Source organism: Aythya ferina (genome assembly GCF_964211825.1).
Source record: "Aythya ferina genome assembly, chromosome: 27".
Lineage (NCBI taxonomy): Eukaryota > Metazoa > Chordata > Aves > Anseriformes > Anatidae > Aythya > Aythya ferina.
The window spans coordinates 3,340,160-3,359,929 of NC_140310.1; the positions used below are offsets into that span (position 1 = coordinate 3,340,160).

Below are 19,770 nucleotides of genomic sequence, written 5' to 3' on the forward strand. Positions count from 1 at the left end.
GAACCCTTCCCTCCCACAATTTAATGAAGTTCCCAATGGCAAGCATGGCTGAAAGCAACGGAAACACTAAAATCTCCTGCTGGGATTTTATTATTGCATGTATGTGTGTGTGTGTTACCATTTTTAAAGTCAGTTCCATTTCTGGCTCCTTCTCCACAATAACCTGAGACTTGCTAATACTCCACTCCTTCCGCTTGAGTTTGCAAATCCTGTTATCGCCATCTTCTCTGATGGGCAGATCCTCAGCTCTCGAGGCTGTTGATATTCTTCTCTCCAAGAGAGGCTCCAGAATAGATCTGCAACCCACACCAGAAGAGAGAAAAACCACAAAATCTTAGTCCGTCAGACATTTCATGTGCTGTCATAAAGCTGTGATCTCTTTGCAGAAGTTACCATGAAAACTGAATTAGGACCAGCGAACTTTCAATGAGATTTGTGCTCCTAAGTTACTTCACCGATTTTGAGTATTACATCTTTTATACAAGGTGAAGCGTGAACTACTTGCAGAGGAAGCCTGAATAAATCTGCATTTTATGCCAAACCCTGCCACTGAGTCTGCTGTGTGCCTCTGAGCACATCACCTTGACTCCCCTGCTTACCACAGATGCAAAGCAGATGTAAAGTAACATAAGGAAGTGGTTCCATGTATTGCAGCTCCTTTTAATGACACACATGCAGCTGCAAACAGGTGAAATGAGTACCACGTGACTGTAACACCTCTGCAGACCACATCAAACTAAGTTACACTGTAGTATCTTACAATACTGTTTTCTATGATTCCTGGGAAACAGAAATAGTGTATATCTGAAATACACCGTGCCCCTACTCCTCTTCAGTGTCATATATAGAACTGGGACTCATGAGACAGACAGTCATAGATTCAGTTCCCAAAACTATCCCTACCTGTGCTTCAAACTCTGATTCACTCTGTAAAATTGGAGTAATATTAATCACCACTTAAAGCCATAAAGGTGTAGGTATTATAATTGTTCATAAAATGAATCTTTAAGAGTAACTAATTAGATTAGAAAAGTCTCATTTTTTTTTGGAAAATAACATAAACCCATTCTAGCAAAGGCATATCCCCAACTCTTGTAAGTCATGTGCAAAGGCTGATTACTAACCCGTCTGAACCTGGCCTGGAGGAAGTGCTGTCAGATGATGTGGAGGATGTGGAGACCACAGAAGATGCCACGGATGTGACAGAAAGGCGTCTCAGCGTGGAAGACATGATATAGGGCAACACGACAGAGCCTGACCTGCTCGGTTTCCTTTCGGTGAGGGAGGGAGGCTGCAAACAAACACACTTGTCACAAATCACTTAACACAAACTCATTCACAAGCTGGAAGAGGAGATTTGTGTTACTTCAAGGCCAAACACCAGACAACAAGATAAGCTTACCAAAGTTATCACACCATACTGCTTCTCCACCTTCTTCTTCAGCTCTTTGAAACAGGCTGTCAGTCTGTCGTGTAGAGGCTTCAGCTGTTCTGTCAGCTTCTCGCCATGGATCCTGATCCCCTCTGCCAACAATGGCATCTGAAAGGAGGAACAAAATAAAGTTATGAAGACAAACCAGATCATCTGCTCTAGGGAGGAATTTTCTCTGCATGTTATACATCTCAGATACAATCTAAGGACTGGCATCAGTGTGTTTTAAGTTTGCAGAGGAAAAAAAGTAATCATAACATACTCAGCTACTGACTCATAACTTATGGCACTGTAGTAACTTGACTGTCTATTTGAGCTGTGTGTGCGTATTACAAATAAATATGATCCACATCTATACCTATGGTTCCTGCTTCCATACTCATATTCCACATTCTGCTTTGAAATACATGGGATGTTAAATGTTAAATATCACAACTTAGCCTCCAGAGCTGTTGAAGTTGTTGTGAAGTGGCTTTAATCAGGCTCTGTTGTATAGAAATATGTAAAAACTGGTCTGCAGGGATGCAATCCGCAAATGTGAAATTTGCTCTTTTACGAAAACACAGCCAGTTTTCATTGCTATGCAGATCAAAATAGACAACTTTAATGGTCAGACTGACAAAACATTGGATCTGATGCTTTCATGAAAAGTTCATAGATATTTTGTTAAACTCCTGAGAGGAAAAAAATATATGCTGTTTTGGCAAATATTCCACAATAACATTTCAGAGCAACACCAGGACATAGTATTGTATGTGCAACATTCTAAACCACAAATTTAGAATATGGTATTTTTCCTCAAAATAAAATTCTACACATGTTCAGATTGCTCTTCTAGTATTAATCTGCATTTTATGCCTCCAAAATAATGATGCTGGAAAAAAACCTGCAGTCACACGTAGTACATCCCCATCTTCCCCAGTGTGATACCTGTAGAGCAATCAATTGCTTAAGCAGCTCAATTTTATCTTGATCTTCAGGATGCTCTTGAAGATACTTCTCTGTGAAGAAGGCCTAAAAGTGAAGAGAGAAGATTATATAGCCACTATGCTGCTTTCACAGCTAGATCTAAGGTGAAGATCCCTGCACTTTAAAAGCAATTGACTGCCGTTACTTCTCATAGCAAAACTGTCTTTAATATCTCCCTGACACAAAGCCGAAGGACAAAGAATTTTGATTATTCATCCAGAAAAAAAGATGTCTTTTTTTCTATTTTTTAAAACTATATTTTCAATGAAAACCTGGTACATTAATAAACAGTTACTTCATCAGAAGGGTTTTCTCAATTCCAACTCCCTTCTTAAAGTACTGACTTGAATAATCAAGGCTATATTATTTGGTACCCAAACATGAGCAGAAAAATCAGTCTTGGAGCTCTTGCTTCAGGAGGTTTCTCTCATTTTAGCATTCAATGACCTGCAGTACGCAATGGCATGCAAATACTCTCAGCCTCTGGAAGGTGAACAGACCTTCTCTTGCCTGCAGTCTCCTTGAGATCTACCATTAAGTTCTTACGTACAGCATTTTTACATGGGGCTTGATGTGAAGATTCAATAGAAATAAGACCTGTGTCAAGATTACGACTCGTAGCTTGGTTCAACAAAGCGCCTTTAGTCTACACTTCGTATGTGTTTACCTTTAAATCAACAGAATCTGGTACTGGTTTAAGAGTTGAACAAACACAGCCTTCCTGGACTGAAGTCTTAAAGTTGTGCCAATTCACATTATGTTCTGCAGAACATTGCATTGAAATGTATCACAATTCCCAGTCAGAAGAATTTAATTTTTCTTTTCCTAGATAAAATCTCTAATAATTTTTCATTTTGTTTTAAAACGTGGTCTCTGATCTATTTCAGCCTCTGCATATATTCTAGCCCTGCATTCCATTAACTGGACGGTACGTACAAGTGTTTATAGGCCTAGTGGTATGATTCTGAAAAAGGCTGATGTCAAGAGGAGGTTAGCCTGTGAAAGGACTGCCCAGTATGTCCCAATGGATTTTTCTTTAAAGTGTTTAATTATTGCAAGAAGAAAGCCCATGTTAAAAATGCAGACTTTGGCTTTTGGCTACAATGAAACAATTAAAAAACTCAAGATTTTAGCCGCCCACAAAAGCCAAATGTTCTGTACTGATCTTTAGTTGAAATAGGAAAATATGAACCAGAAATGAGTATTTCCAGATGTGGTTGCAGATACATTGTGTTTCCTAGTTTTAACTGCTTTCCCACTTTCGTAATTCTAAACTTTATGTCAACCTTAATTCATGAAACGGGAGGATTTGGGGCCAAATTCACCCCTGGCGAAGTATGCAGCTCCTCTGGAATCAGAAGAGTTATACCCCAGATATATCAGACCCTCTCCTATTTAACTTTTTCACTTCACTTCATGTGACTGCAACACATCTGAGAAGAATTAAAGATGTTTTAACACCATCCATTCAGTTTATGGAAATCAGCAATATATTTTGTGCCGGGGAAACAATAATTAAGATACTGGGAATAAACAGCCTAAGTTAAACACCACAAAGAAAGAACACACACCGTGTCAACTGAATAAACCTGGATAGGAAACACTGAAACATTCTTTTTTCCCCCCCTCCCCTGAAATACATGTTCTTTTCTGCAACATTGCAAAGATAGAGTATTTGCTGGAAAGAAAAATCTTCATTTGCCTTACCATTCTATTTTAAAGCAACGGAGAAATGTTAGCTATTTTGCTTCTATTTCTGATACTTGCACTGTTCACTGGGCTAACTAAGCACCTCACAATGCCCCCATGAGGTAGGGCCATGCTATTATCACCACTGTAAATGAGGCCCAAAAGAGGTGCATGGATCACCCTTTAACAGCACTAAAACTTAACACTTAAACACTAAGAATGTGGAATTTTTCCACCTTTCAACCTACTGGAAATATCTCACTTTCTTTTCTCTTCTTCTTTAAGCTCTGAATGAAAGCTATATACTGCAATACACCTGACTAACAGCTGAGAACTGAACTTCCATCTCCCGTGTTTCAATCCAGATCTGCAACACTGTGGAGGTCAAACTGAGCTACAGCAAAATGTGAAGCCCACCTTTTCGTAGTTGGTATATCCCCCCATGACTGCTGGGTCCACGATCCCGTTCAGGAGCATAGAGAGAGGATGTACTGGAAGACTCCGATCCCAGACGTGCTGCTGGACAATGTTGCTGATTTTCTCGTTGGTTAGCTCCATCGTTTCTATGGCGTTCTCCAAGGGGCTGATCTCCTCCTGAGATAAAGAAGAGAAAAGAGGAAACCTTCATTCTCCTCCACTGAATATGAAGCAACTCCCTATATACGAATGGCAGCTTGACGGTTGACAGCAGAGGATTTCAGACCACGTGTGCTTATTATTTTGCCACAGAGAGGAATACAAGAATGACATCACACTTAATCCTGAAGGTAACAACAGTTTAACAATTAGCCACTGAGTAGAGTGTTAAGTAGCCACCTTCCCAAACTTTACACAGCCAACATAGAATTGGCTGCCTGTGGTACAGCTGCCTGAAGAACAACAAAAGACAAGCACATCAAAGCAGACACACATTTGCTTTTATCTGAAGCAGAACTTATTGGTGTGCCGCATCCTACGGTGGAATAGCTAGTCCTAAACTTTACAAAACTCTTTATTTGACAAAAGATCAGAGAGGATGAAATGCAATTCACATGCAAAACTCACCGTTGTAATCTGCTTGACTTCAAACCACTTCAGGATGCCTGGAAATGAGTATGCTGTTGTGTAGGTTGTCCTTTCAATCCACATAGTCTAGTTAGAGAAGGAAAAAAAAAAAATCTAAGATCTAAGTAAAATATTGGTATTGCAATATAATTCTTTTCTGCACTAGAATATGGAACCAGGTTTCCAGCACTAGCTGGCAGGATTTGCACAAAGACTTTCACTTTCATTAACTGGGATGAAACCCAGTGTTTTTGGCAACAAATACCACTTCTGCAACTTAAGTGGTATCAATATAAGCAGCAGAAGGCTGTGGTCCTTCATGTAAACCACTTCCAGGAGTGTGATTATAGCGTATTTAGCCAGAGTTATATGCAGTATGTCCAACCACTGCATGTGAGCAACAGTATGCCTCACAGGCAGCAAGGAAACTTGCTATTACACTACACCCAAAGCTCACTCTCCATTGCAAATCTTAAAATTTGGCCTAAAGTTGAGCTGATCCTTCATAGTCAGATGTTAAGCCTCCTTAAGGATGGCTACATCACCCACAATCTAGCAGGCAGCAGATTACACTCTCTAGGATGTTGCAGCTAGACAGCACAGTATTTACGTATGCCTGCATCAAGGACTTCGAGCATTACAACTTCAGCTAAGGAGCCCCTCAGTACATCACTTGATATTGCAATCTTTATGCAAAGATGAAGTGTAGCCCTCTGCTCCTCCTACATTTTAGTAACAAAACTCCACTGCCACAGGTGGAAGAAAAATTGTGACAGTGCTGTTCAAAATGCCACTGGCAAAATAAAAAAAAATAATAATAATAAAAAAGCATAGAACAGTTTTTGCACCAAATAGACAACCAAGGCAGCTGACATTAAAAGCAGAAGACTCACAGCAAATTCATTCTCTGGATCTTTTTCTCCTTTCCTGAATGGTCGTGAGTGTGTGAACTGCTGTACCTCGTTTGCTCTGTAGTAGCTAGGAAGAAGCAGATAAAAAACAGTGAGTATAATAATAATGACTTACCTTCATTACATCAATGTTCTTTTATTTCCTCTCAAAATGTCCAGCTTTAAACTGGACTGGGAAGCAAATTTGCATGGGACATATAGGCACTCTGAATATAACTAGATTAGTTAAGAAAAATATAGAGGAAATGTTGAGAGAAAAGGGAAAACAAATTACTTTAAGATCTGTTCAGGAACAGGTTTGTCTTTATAATTAGGTGGCAGGTTCATCACAGGCTTCACTATAAAGCACTGCACATCTGAGGCAGCTATAGTTAAGGATGAAAAACCATGAATTCTTCTGGGAAAACCGAAGAGGGAAAGAAATTCCCTTCCTGTTTTCATCAAATGTCAGACTTCTCAACAATTCCCTGTGCTCTTGTCATGTTTGAAGAGAAATACTTAGTTGTTCATCAACAATCACAGACATTATATTGCTTGATGTGGCTGGCATGCTACTCATGAACTAAAAGCCCAAAAAGATAAGCCCTATACGAATCCTTCCAACTACTCAAATTCCCTGGTGAAATGCATGGGAGCCTGGGTGCTAAAGATTTTTACCTCAGGGACACGAAAACAAAACTCTGTACTAGGTTCTGTAACGCGTGCATCCATCTCCTCTCTTCTCCTCTCTTCTCTCTCCACCTCTCTGCCTGGTTATTTGCCAGATTCTCCCAGTGCAGTAAAACTGCCCCCCGAATCTTTAGATCAATAAAACTAGCTAAAGAATGTAGGCTATTTTTATCAGCGAACATCTACACTGTCTTCATCTTTTGCACCTGTGAACCTTAACAGAAATTCAAGAAAAACCAGTCACTGTATGATGTTGTGCTTGGAGATACTACGTTGTTCCTTTTCATTCTGTTTTAAGGACCGCATAAAATGCCTTATTTAAGTAAAAATCTGTATGGAAAAGCAAAGCATAAATAGTTTGACTCACGTGAATAGATTATTTCCATGAACCTCCTGCCAATTTTACCCTGAAGTGGTGAAGTTTTACTGGTGGGTACCCCATACATCCTTGATTTCACTATGGCTATTTCTTTCAAAACCCTATGTAGCTAAAGGCAAGGTCATTCTGCCCGCATTGAAGAGCCAGCTGGATACCTGCCAAGTCTGAACCCAAAACCTCATTGCTAGAGCAGATCAAGTGCCGAGCCCAAGCTAATACACTCCTTCTCTCAAGAGATCTTATTAGCTTGGGCTTTGTGCCATGCTAAGCATTCTATATAGCTTCCAGCTCAGAACTGGTGCACGACTGGCCAGTTTATAATGCAGGCATTCCCCGAAATGGTGAACTGATTAATTAGTATCTGCAGTACACTATTATGAAACAACCAAAGGAAGCACAAGACATTATATCATGCAAGAGCAAGGGAACTGGTTCCAAGCAAAAGTCAAAAGAACCCAACACAAAGGAGGTTTTCAGGAAGAAAAAAAAGCATGAAATTAAAACAAACTACAGAACCACCAACCCCTGCCTAATACAACAGTGATTTGGGCACTCAAACTTCTCATCTTTTCAGAAGGTGTTTGTACGAGTCCGAGAAGGACCTGTACCAAATCCAAGCTATGCAGCTGCTCCCCTTTATAATGGGGCTATGCCAAAGACCCGGAACCAAACACCCCCAAAGTTTTGGAAGAGTTCAGATCTGGATCCAAATTTTGCAGTTCAGGTTCATCTTGAGCCAAAAACATTAAAACAAACACAAACAGATGCAAAGGAAGTAGCTGAAACAAAGCAGCAACAGAGGAGGCATTTTTTGATACCAAGTTTGGTCTTGAATGAATTTTAATTTCCTATGTGGATTTAGTGCTTGGCAGGCTCATTGCAAGGGAAGCATCTGGTATCACTGCTTGAGTTGTGCCTTTGTACATGGACTTTTAAAGCCAAAATAGACCACCAGATTCTCCATCCTGGCCTGTATAACACAGGCCAGAAACCTAGTAAACTTGGTGTTAACTAACGTACATCTTCCAGGAGCATGTCTGATATTGATGGAAGTCACAAATAAGTATCTGAGGCATCTTCACTTGATTGCACTTGGTCGTGCTCACGATTAAGAAAAAGATCGTAAGCCTAGTGGGGTGCTGTCACACAGTACGGAGTTTTACCAGGACAAAGAAGAGAAAAAAAAAAGAAGGCTGTTCACCTAACAGCTTTCGTCAACATAAATTATCGTTTTACACTTCTTACAATGTGATTTCTAGGGAAAATAAAAAGCAGGCATTTCATAAATGCTAGTTATCTGCAAGCAAGAAGACAGCATACTTCCTCCCACCTTCACTGCCTGAGTTTTACCTCATTCACCTGGAAATACCAGACTGGATCACGTGCACAGCACAGCAGTTAGCACCACCTGCTTGAGAGCAAGGTACAAAAAAAATCCTGACCTGCAACCCACTAAGGTTTCATCCTAGCAGCAACTCATTTAACTCTTACAACATCAAGTTCTTTCTCTTTTTCAATACATTTAACTTCACTTTCATGGTTCTGGATAGTCTTATTTCATGCACAGTGTCTGCTTCAAAGCTCTCCTAGACCAAGATCATTAAGTTCGTTGCTTATAATCTGTTATTTCCTAATCCTGTCATTCTAAGAAGAAAACAGATCCTGAATGTGCCAAAACCTTTTAGAACCAAAAGATACACTGTTTAGGAGAAGACTTGATCTCCTCTCCTGGAGGGGCAGTGCTGGTCATCTTCTCAGCACTAGGGAACTGGGTCAGTAGCTTCAGGTTGAAGTCTTCCCTTCGTTCATACTCCTTGCCACGGTAGATAAATATTTTGTTCTGTGGGTAGCAGAAGAAAAGGAGAATTAGCAATAAAAGCAAGGAGAAATACCTTTTCCAGTGTACACACACTAGTCTCAGAGGTCTGGTTTACATGAAGGGCTGCCTCCTAGCCTGACAAACAGAACACGTGGGAGAAGCATCACAGGCTGGAGTGACAACACAGCAACTCACAGCGGCAAGGCACTGGAAAAGCATCCTCACAGCTGCCCAGAAAGTGATTATTTCACCTACAAGTGTTACTGACATGCTCACGCTTCTAGCAATTTTGCTTTATCCCATTTGCTGTGAGCTGTTGTATACTTTTATCCAGCATGTATACTGGATACACGTGCTGGTCAGCCACTGCCACAACAGGTCAGCAAGCACTGCTCAATGTTATCACCCTGGGCTTGTTTTATTTAGCCATCAGTTTTCATCAGCTTGCTTGACTGATGGACACAGACTGCCCCACTGACAAGCCGACAGGGACATGTTCAGGGATGTCTGGGCACGTGAGATCCTGTGTTTTGTGGTGTGCACATTTTCCTCCATGCCTCAAGTCACGCTGCAGGTTTGTCATCAGACAGCAAGACAACTCTGGGGTTTCTTAAACAGACAGCAAAGATGCAGCAATGGATTTTAAAGGGTAGGACTAAGCAAAAGCATGAGTTTTACCCCAGCCCTCTTCAGCTACCCCTAACAAAATAAACAGCTACACCAGTTCTGCAGTACAGACTTTAAAAGTAGACAACAGCCGATTTTTTCATGCTGGCCAACAAGCAGTGGTGGTTTCTGGAAGGACTGAATTCAAAAACATGACCTAGTGGAGAAAGCTTTCGATGCCATCCAGTTCCACAGTTCTAAGTTGACATTTTTCCTTTTTATTAAACTTGGCTTTGATTTAAGGACAGCAGCTTCAAACAACTCCAGTCTGAAAATGTAAATGTTTCTTGATTTTAAATAATAGTTGGGAATATTTTCTACTATGCTGCACCCTGCCCATCTGACTCACTTTGGCTAGGTTCTCGTATTACAGCTAGCACAGATCCAGCAGTGCTTAGCAGCAATCTCAAACAGGAAGCATCTTTGCATTTTAATTCTTCTGTGTGGGACCAGACTCTCACTAATGTGCTTTAGCATTGCAACGATCCATGTCCTGAAAATTAGGTTCAGACTGAAAAGAGATGGGATAAGTTCTTCACAAGCTAAGCATTTTCTACCAAATCATCATTACAACAACAATGTATTTTGCTTGGAAATCGTATTTCTGAAGAAGTTTATAGAGCACTAATACCAAAGGTATATTCTGTTTTAAGTCCATATGAGAACATAATCATCTAACAAACTCACTTGCACCACACTAACTTTTAACAAAGCTGGGAATACAAAAAAAAAAAAATCACCTCCTACTCATCTTTTTTTCTATGCTGAGCTTTTTGCAATACTTAAGGGATTTATATGTATTAGTAGCATTCAAACGAAAAAAGGATCATCTGAATTTTCTTGGAGGTTCTGCGAGTTCAGGCTTTTTAGGGTACCCACCACTCCAGATCTTGAGTACTGAAGAATTCTTACCCGGAGGAAAGAGGGGAAGCCCTGACCATAGTATCCAACTGCAAAGTACTCTGGTTGAGGTCTCATTGCCTTCATAATATTTTCATAAAAAGTAGCTCGTTTTTTCTGAAAAAGAAAAAAAGTCACTAGCATTTTCACTTCTCAGTGCTCAAGGACACTGCCAGACTGCAGCTCACATTCCCAGTGACAATTCCTGATATATTACTTCTCCCCTGCAGAATACTTTCTATTATCTTTTTTTTTTTTTTTTTTTTTTTTGATACAGTATCTCTTATTTATCCATTTACTTGGTTAAATATTTGGTTTGTCTAGGCCAGAATCAACTTCATTTTCTCGTTTGCAGACATGCGAACAATGTCATGTTTTTTGGGATTCCAGGAGGATACTTGAAATCCTTAACTATTGCAACACAAATTAAAAGTAAACATATTCTGAAGCAAAGCAGACACAAATGGTGACAAATGTCAGAGAACTGGCAGAAATAAAACTGGGCAGATGATTCTCATATGAAAGAACATAAAGACCATCTGGTTACATCTTTTAGCTGTGAAAAAAAAAGTCATTCAGAACCAAGCCCATTCTATAGTTCTGTGTTCACGCACGGTAATTTTACCACAGGAACAACAAGGTGATGAAATTTATGGAGCCTGGTAATATACTATGCAAATGTTAGCTTATTTGATTAGCACTAACAATGCTAAACATCTTCACACAATATTGTCGTACAGATTACAAGGTCAAAATTATACACTTTTAAAAATGAAGAAGTTATGGAAACATTCTTCTAGTATTAACCCTTAAAAAAACAAGGGGGCTATGGTAGTTTGTTTGCTTTTAACATAAGTGTATTTTGGGCTTATCCTGCTCAAAAATATTAATTTAAGCAGTCAACAGCCTGCTGAAAATTGAGAAAACAAACTTACCAGGAGATTACCAAGTCCCTCATAATCAAAGACCTTGTTTTCATACATGTCAGCCAACTCTTTGCTTAGCTGAATGGCTTTTTCCCACATCTCCATGAAGGACGAAGAGAGGCAGGTGGTGGAAGAAGAGCACAAAACAAAAGACTCCGTTAAAAGCATTCATTACCACAGGTAGGTAACACAAAAACTCATCTGATTTCAATTCAGGCAGCACTTCAGGCAGTACTGCCAACTTCTTGTTAGACTCCACGCTGTGTATTTCTTTGCAGAAATCACAGTGACACATTTTTTCATTTGTAGATCTGAGAGTGATTTACAATGCAAAGTTACTATTGTTACTCCTGATTGGGAAAACTTAGTCATGAAGAAGTGGAAGGATATGCCTATAAACAGCAAAACAGAGAAGCTCACGTGGTCTCTTTCTACACCAATAAATCATCCCTTTCATCAGGCTTCCTTAGTTTTGTCTCATTTAGCCTTCTTAGAACCACCTATCCCAAGTGCAATTGACACAAGTTCTGTATCAGCCAGACAAGCCCTGTTTATTGCCATGCAAAAAGAACTAACAAAACCCATTAACCAGGAAAAGAACAAAACAAACACTGCAAATTCTCACCTAGCTAGTATCTTGAGCAGAGTTATTTTTACAGAATCTCTATACAAGGAAATTGAAGGATTCAAACATCTTCAGGACAAATGGATGCCCTGCTCATTCTAGTACTCCTGTCTTTGTTAAGAAGCCAAGCCTCATGCATCAAGGCCTGTTATGGAACTACATCTCTTCTTCTCTTTAAAACCTAAAACCAACTTCTGCTAGCTACAGCCACCAGTTAAGTATTTACCAGTGAACAGGAAGAACACCACAGAGACACTCACTTTGCCCCTGTCGAAGAAGAAGATAATTTCTTGGTAGAGCTTTTCCTTGAGTTCCTGTTGCGAGTAGACGTAGTAGCTGTCCCTCTGAAGCAGATGAGGGACGCATGGCTTCTCAGACCACTAGCATGGAGGAAAACAAGCAAAATTGAAAGAACTAGAACATCCACAGATAAAGAAATCCTTACAGTGGATAGACTAACCTTCTGCATGGATGAGGGTTCACATTTCAGTTAGACTCTGATTACATTTAATTTAAAGCCCACACTCTGAGAATGAAAACTAAAACTTCCTTTAGTGTATTACCTGGAGCAGCTCTGCATGGAGGAGGAGAGTGTATGCTGCCTCTGTGAAGTTCTCACAGTCTGTGTGCAGATCCCGGAGTTTATAGAGGTATCTAAATGAATGAAAAGTCATTGTTACTTTATGTGACTGACTCCTCCATCAGTGTACACAACAGGAAGGGAAATAAAGGCTTCTACACACGTCTATGGAAGGAGACAACCTACCTGATATAAATGTCCTCTCGTTTCTTCTCCTTATAAAAATTCTGACAAAAGTAGAAAAAATAGTCAAACTGATGTAAGCCAGCATGGACTTGCATAATCAATGCTAGACAAGTAACTGAAATATCCGAGACTGATCCTTAAAAGATGTTTGCTATCACTTTGGCCACTCAGACACACGTAGGCCTAAAACCATCCCTTTGACGTAAGATGGGGCTACCATCACCTCTAGAAGAGGGTTAAGGGAAAGACAGAAAGCAGCTTGTTCAAAGTTACAGCTACTCTTCACAGTGGAACAGGGACTTAAGCCCACACTTCCCAAACTATCAGCTAGCCACCTTTCCAGTCTGTATTTCAGGACCTCAGGTTATTGTATAGGCAAGTATCAGCCACATGAATTGATTTTGGACTATATAACTTCATGTTTTATAGCTCTCAGTAGCTGGTAACCTGATTTGGACCCATTAACCAGTAAGAGCATAAAGAATTACTTAAAATCCTTAAAAAAATATATTTGGTGGCCTCCTATTTGATGTTTTTCTTCCTGGATGGAAGTGCATGAAAAAATTACTTTTCCAGTGAATTGTTTTGCATGGCAAAATAAGGCCTTCAAATTTATTCTGGGGCACCTGATCCACCCCAGGACCACATCGCAAAAGTGAGGTCAGAAAAGAAGCACCCACATCCACCTCCAGCCTGCCCCATACCAGCACGTTGACAGTGCAGCTCATGCGGTTCTCCTTGCTTTCATCATGCATGATTGTTCTGTAGTCCAGCAGGTTCTCTAGCAAGCTGCTGACCAGCAAAGCAAACACTTCTCCAGAAGCAGACAGATATTTATGCTTCCGACAGTGCTCCAGGAGGCTGTAGACAAAATCCAAAGAGGTGTAAGGGAATACTCAGCCACAGCTCTGAGTGCTAGTAAGTAGGATTTCAGTGTAATTACCCACTCAGCTAAGAGAGTCAAATACATTCCCTGAACAAAGACTCTCAGTGCAGAACAGCACAGCACATCCACAGACCTCAGATATCCACATCAGACAGGCCAAAGCTTGCCTTGGCAATCAAAAGCCTCAGCTCTACTCCTGGTACTAAAACAAGGCTCTGATGGGTTTAGCTCTGATCCTGCTGTTCCCAAGCTCTTCCACTTAAAAGCCCCTTGCCAGATCAGTACATGTCTTTAAGCTTGTATCCCCAAGGTTAGGATAATTGTGCAAGTTGCTGCTCCAATAAAAAAGCATTATTTTAAGGCAATCAGCCAGTCTGAGAGCTCCTTCATAGCATTAAATCACTGTCAGCTGCATTATCTCCCTACTCATTGGAGCAACAAATTAGGGTTTCTTTGCATCACAAAAATAGCCAACTATGCTGTAAACAAAGAGCATCCATGTTCACTACAAAACTTACAGTTTCTCCAGCAAAATCTTGTACTGTTCGTCCCCTCGGCCACCCTCAACTTCCTGGTCCAGCTTGGTTATCAACTCATTTTCAAACTGAAAAGGCAAAAGACACGTCAAATACACGGCAGCTCTCACCAGCATGATCAGTAACGCTTGTGGATGGTATTTCTGAACTGCCACACCATCAAACACTGGTTTTACAAGCTAAGCTAGAGGATGCTTTCATTATTGACCAGAACAAAAGTGGTAAGGTGTCAAGATGAGAAGGACGGAGCAAAGAAATATGAGTTCTCCCTTTCTCATCCTACAACACCTGGAAGGTGATGCTCTGGGGTAGTGCTTCTCCTTTTTAGGAGAAGCATTTTTTTTTTTCCTATCCATTACCAGTTCAGATTTGCTGGGATGAAGAAGCATCTTCAACGACCAGCTTATGGACGATAATGGTCATTCACTCACTCTACAGCAACTGAATTACTACCACCAGTTAAGGGCCAGTCTCAGCTCTCGAATGACCAGCGTAAATGGTTGTGACTGCTAATTAAAGCAACTTCTCATGTGACAAGAACCAAGTCCTCTGAGATTATTTGTTCAGCTATGAAGATACGCCCTGTTATGTGCAAGCAGGGCAAGAACATAGTTTTAGCTATAACTCAGTTACAAAGTTATAAATATTCATGTTCCAAAATATGAGGGACTTTGTAACTATGATATAAATATCACTGGCATGGAAAATCCATGCCACACATCCAGTTTCTTTCTAATGATTCCAAGAATCCCTGAGACCCTGAGGCCAACCACACCAAAGACTGATGACCCCATGGGAAGAAAGATCCCATATACACACTGAAGTTGGGGTCCAAGCTGGTGTGAGGATGGAGCTTTGGGAAATACAAGTCACATTTGACAACAGTCTGAAATGCCAAGGTGGCTGCCTCTTGGATGGATGTCTCCTACTCATCCTCCAGGGAGAAGACTGTCTACAGCATAACTGAGTGTCCCCTGCCTGCCAGTTGAAATGTTAATGTCTGATATCCCCAGAGAAAAGCTGGAAGAAAGAGTCCTTAGAAACTGCAGAGAAAAAGTTAATGTTAGAACAAAAGAAGACCCTCCTTTTCTTTCTTCCTGTTCCGTGCTTTCTCAGTAGCAATAAAAGTTAACTCACAGAGAAATTAGCACAGGGTTGGAACTCAGAGATCCTGTTCTCTACTCTGTCCTCTGATTTAAAATTGAGGGATTAGGCGGAACACCTATTAATAATTCAAGTGAGATGTTGACTGTACAGCAATTTTCTTTACAGTAACTTACATTACAATCAAAGATCTGCTTTGGGAGAATTTATGTGGTTATCATAAATGTAAATAGGCACTATTCTGTTCAGTACCCTGTTACAGTCTCAAAAGTGCTTCACATCTTTTTTGTTCAAATTCTCCTTCTTGCCTAACGCACACTGCAACATTTGCACCGAACATACCAGGCTCCCTTACCATGTGGAAGTTTCTGTTCCCACTGAAGTTAAACTCGCACTGCATCATATCAAAGAAGATGGGAATGGTGGCTTTCCGTAGCTCAGGCTCTGGGACCAGGGTTACCTCCAGGATTGGGCCTACCATTGCTGGAATAAATTTTATTTTGTGGGGACCTGCAAGGAAGTCAAAGTCAGATACATCCTAATGGAATATGGCTGCTTGAAGTTGCACGGTATGTGGATATTCAAATGTGCAAGCACATTAGTCAAATAAAATAAAAACCATAAGCCACAGACATTTTGATTAGAATGCATTTTTGATGTGGATAATGGCTACTTAACACCACTCCAAAATTCAGTAATAGTCCTAGAAATAGAACAGAACTGAACTGCATGAATGTTGCAAATTGAAGGCTCCCTGGAAAATTCTACTCTTGGCCTTCATATGGTAGAACTTCCTTTATGAGGAACCTCTAAGAGATCATCTCATTATCACATGAGAAAAGATTAGCTTTTGAAGGTTATTTACCAAAAAAGGGAAAGAAACTTTGTACTCTTGAACAGCTCAGCCTGTGTATTTCCCCACATTAAACACGAACAGCTTATATAAACAAATAATTAGAAGTCCAGCTTAACAGCTTGAATAAAGATAACTCTTCAGCTGAAACTCACCCAAATTATACCACATATCCCTTATTTTGAAGCCAATTTCTTTCCTCATGTCCCCATACCTAGAAAGAAGTATTACAAAGAAAAAGATGAAGGCGGCTTATTCACTGATGTTACCTTTGCAAAGCTGAAGAAATTTAACTGCTCAACACAGTTCTACCTCAAATTTTGTTTGTTGTATTTGATGCTTTTCCTTAAAGCTTCAACTGCTGATATTAAAAGAATGGAGGAATGTTTAATTACCAGGCCATTACCATTTATTGGTAAGGTTTAATTACAATAAAGCCCTTATTTAATTAAAATTATTGCAGAAACAGGGCAACAAACATTAACCATGCATGCCCCCACAAAATTCTCCGTCTAGACCTACAAAGGTCTTTAGGCACATAACAGCTAAACAAAGAAGTAAAAGCTGTTCAATCTCTCTGAATTTGGCCAAGTTCCTACAAATTACACATTCCCCAACAAGTTACTACCATTTGTTGCACTTTATGCACAGGCGTTAAGCTCATTTTACTACTTCTGAGACAGTTAAGGACTCTGAAGTGCTCTGGGTTTCAAAATCAAAAAACTAAAGACTGAGGACTAAGAGGTTGCAGGGCTTTTAGGATCATTGCTTACCTAACTCATATAATGGCTGAGGAATCACATAAAGTATTGCTCTGGCAACTATGGCAAACCTTCTGTTGCAGATCTTACAGTGGAAAAAGTTCTTTTGGCAAGATGCTTAAGTTCAGCTCAGGACCTGTGCATCCAGACTTAGACATCTTAGTTTCAAAGGCCTGACTTGTGTGCTAGTCACCCCTTCTCCCTTTATCATCATTCATTAAGCAAGCTCTTCCATGGCATGTTTCGCCTCATTCTAAGACCGTACAGGGTACGTCTGCAAAAGTACAAATGAAGCTCCTTAAAAATAAAAAGGTCTGGCAATTTTTTAAACTCACTTCTTGATAATTTTGTTGCGTTTGGCTTGCGAGAAGGTCTCCAGCTGGAGGGATTCATGAGTGAGAAAGGCCACTGCCAAATGGAAATAGTTATTCCAGAGCTGTGGAAGAGAAACAAGTCCAAAATAGGAGAAGACAAAGGAAAAGCAACAACCTGCACAACAGAGCTGCACAGTCCCAAATACTATAGTCTTACAGGTAAGTGTTAATGAGGAAGTGTACTAATAGTAAGTGTGGAAGCATAGATGAGCCTGTTCTCAGCCACAGCAGGCAAACCAGTAGTATACAGCAACTCAGAATTCCTTACTCTATTTACCTTGGCCTTTCCAACCTAAGGAAGTGACAACAGGTTCCCCACCCACAAGTGTTGTGTTCTCAACTAGTCACACTCAAGTCAACTTTGGCCAGCAGGCCCATTCAGCTTGACTTTGTAAAGACTGCAGCAGTTGCTTTGCTGTACTAACCACAGTCCTGGAATTCAGAGCTGCTTTGCATTTATCTGCTTTCCTACAAAGACTCTACAGATATTTATCACTGGCATGCTTCATATCAACAAGTCTGGTAACTTGGGGATTTGCTTGCTCTTCAGGCCTTTCAGGAAACACCGAGCTCCAAAAGAAAATCCACAAACAACAGAACTGTTACCTGGAGTTCAAAATTTGCTTGATCCAGAAAGAAACGGTTGAGTACAGAAGTAAATTGGTTCACTGCCCGGAGGAAAACCCTGAAAGAGGTAAAAACATCAAATAAAAGGTGGCTATAGGAAGGAAAAAAAAAAAAAAAAAAAACACAAACAAACAAAAGAACAAAACAAAAAAACAACACTGCAGTTCGGGGTTTATGATGTAAGCTCAGGAAACAAGAACAGATGCTACCAAATGAGATTTGGGACAGTAAAGGGACATTCAGGAAAAGTCATTCTCCTGTTTCTATGCAAAAGAAACCTTGACTGGAAGCAGATGATAAAAAAAAATAAACAAACATATTTTAAGTCAGTCTCTGTGAGCACGCAGCGTTGTTCCACACAGCAGCTCCTCCTAAATTTAGCCCATTCCTACCACCACAGCTTTCAAATAACTTGCCACTTCCATGTCCTTCTCCATTAATGCACCCGTATGACAACTCCACATCAGAGGACAGAAACGAACCTGGATAATTCTAGTTCACAGGCCAGCATGCTTTCATCCACTACACATTTATGTCTGTGAGTTGATTCCCCCAGATTTGAAACCAAAAGGGCTTCCCTGATTTATCTTGCACACTCCAACAGATAAATAAATAACAGTTGGAAGAAAACATGGTTTTGGTTGTGTGCCTTTGGGCAGGAGCAGAAATTTTCATTTCCATCAACAGAAACGGCCAGGCACTAGAATTTACCAAACTCTAACTGAAATTACCCTGAATCTGTAAAAGAAAATAAGCTTATGTAACTCCAGTGATTTGCAAGCCTGCCAGGGTGAACCACCCTCCTTTCCGAGCCAAAAAGACTCCAAAGCAGTAACGAGACTTAAAATAGCAGCAACTATTTACCTGCTCTGCATCATATTCATAACCATCCAGTCAGCTGCATAGACATTTTTTCCTATCAGATCTTTAAACATTATGAACGTTTCCATCAGGAAATCCTGTCAGAAAAAAATAAAAAACACAGGTTGAACAGCATAATCTTTTTATCCGCATGAAAATGTAGGGAAATGCAAGTATTTGGAAGTATTTGCACTATTTGCAATTGCACTGATTAACTACTACATCGATTAGCAATCAATACAGCACACCTCCTAAGAAGGATGTCTTACTGCAGGAACATATTCCAATAACTCAATTATCTCTGACATCTCATCCATTCAGTTTCAGAAGGAGAAATAACTCCACAGAACATGTTGATCTGTTTAATTAAATCTACCTTTACTGTTTCAAATTAAGCTACACTATAAGGAGTTCTGGTGCACAAGATGGATGAAGAACCAAAATCAATATTCAAGCACTTTCCAAATGCCTGAGTGACGACAGCATAACAGCCCTAGGCAGTACCTTCTACAAAGATGGAAATCTAAAACATATTTTTCACTTCCTCAACTATTTAAGTCTTTTCTAGCTTAGATTAAGAAGTATTTTTACAAAGAGGCAGCAAATACGGCTTCAGACACATGGTTTAGAATATTATCATAGGAAAGAAACTTCCTGCACGAGTGCCAAACTGCCCCAAACAAAGCTAGCACACCTGAAGACTTTGGCAAGACAAGGTTGAATTGCAGGATAAGAAAAAGAAAAAGAAGAGACAAGTGAAAGAAGGTATCAATAATATTGATCTCTCCATACTGTGGTCTCTACAGATATAAATGCTAACCTTTGAGCATTTAAATAGACTGTTCTCTGCAAAGACAGCACATTAGCATTCAGAAATGAGAGGGATACAAAGAAGGTCACATGAGAAATCACCATCTTACAAAGATCACCAGCAAAAAAAGATCTGTTAAGCTGAACAGCTTGCTCTAAAAAA

At 40.0% G+C, this 19,770-nt stretch overlaps 1 protein-coding gene across 2 annotated transcripts in view; it reads right to left on the bottom strand.

Annotated features, from left to right (window-relative positions):
* The window catches only part of DOCK5 (dedicator of cytokinesis 5), an 89,329-nt gene that overhangs the window by 12,757 nt on the left and 56,802 nt on the right, over positions 1-19,770 (bottom strand). For both annotated transcript variants that reach the window (XM_084499622.1, XM_084499623.1), the window contains 21 exons: positions 18,801-18,895; positions 17,916-17,994; positions 17,271-17,371; positions 16,330-16,388; positions 15,677-15,831; positions 14,200-14,285; positions 13,500-13,656; positions 12,796-12,836; positions 12,593-12,683; positions 12,290-12,409; positions 11,414-11,503; positions 10,491-10,595; positions 8,792-8,933; positions 6,320-6,401; positions 6,028-6,112; positions 5,135-5,221; positions 4,508-4,684; positions 2,363-2,446; positions 1,403-1,540; positions 1,125-1,291; positions 119-296 (listed from right to left, as the gene is read on the bottom strand). In XM_084499622.1, coding sequence (XP_084355748.1) covers positions 119-296; positions 1,125-1,291; positions 1,403-1,540; positions 2,363-2,446; positions 4,508-4,684; positions 5,135-5,221; positions 6,028-6,112; positions 6,320-6,401; positions 8,792-8,933; positions 10,491-10,595; positions 11,414-11,503; positions 12,290-12,409; positions 12,593-12,683; positions 12,796-12,836; positions 13,500-13,656; positions 14,200-14,285; positions 15,677-15,831; positions 16,330-16,388; positions 17,271-17,371; positions 17,916-17,994; positions 18,801-18,895 — 2,319 coding nt within the window. The remainder of the gene's footprint in view (positions 1-118; positions 297-1,124; positions 1,292-1,402; positions 1,541-2,362; positions 2,447-4,507; positions 4,685-5,134; positions 5,222-6,027; positions 6,113-6,319; positions 6,402-8,791; positions 8,934-10,490; positions 10,596-11,413; positions 11,504-12,289; positions 12,410-12,592; positions 12,684-12,795; positions 12,837-13,499; positions 13,657-14,199; positions 14,286-15,676; positions 15,832-16,329; positions 16,389-17,270; positions 17,372-17,915; positions 17,995-18,800; positions 18,896-19,770) is intronic.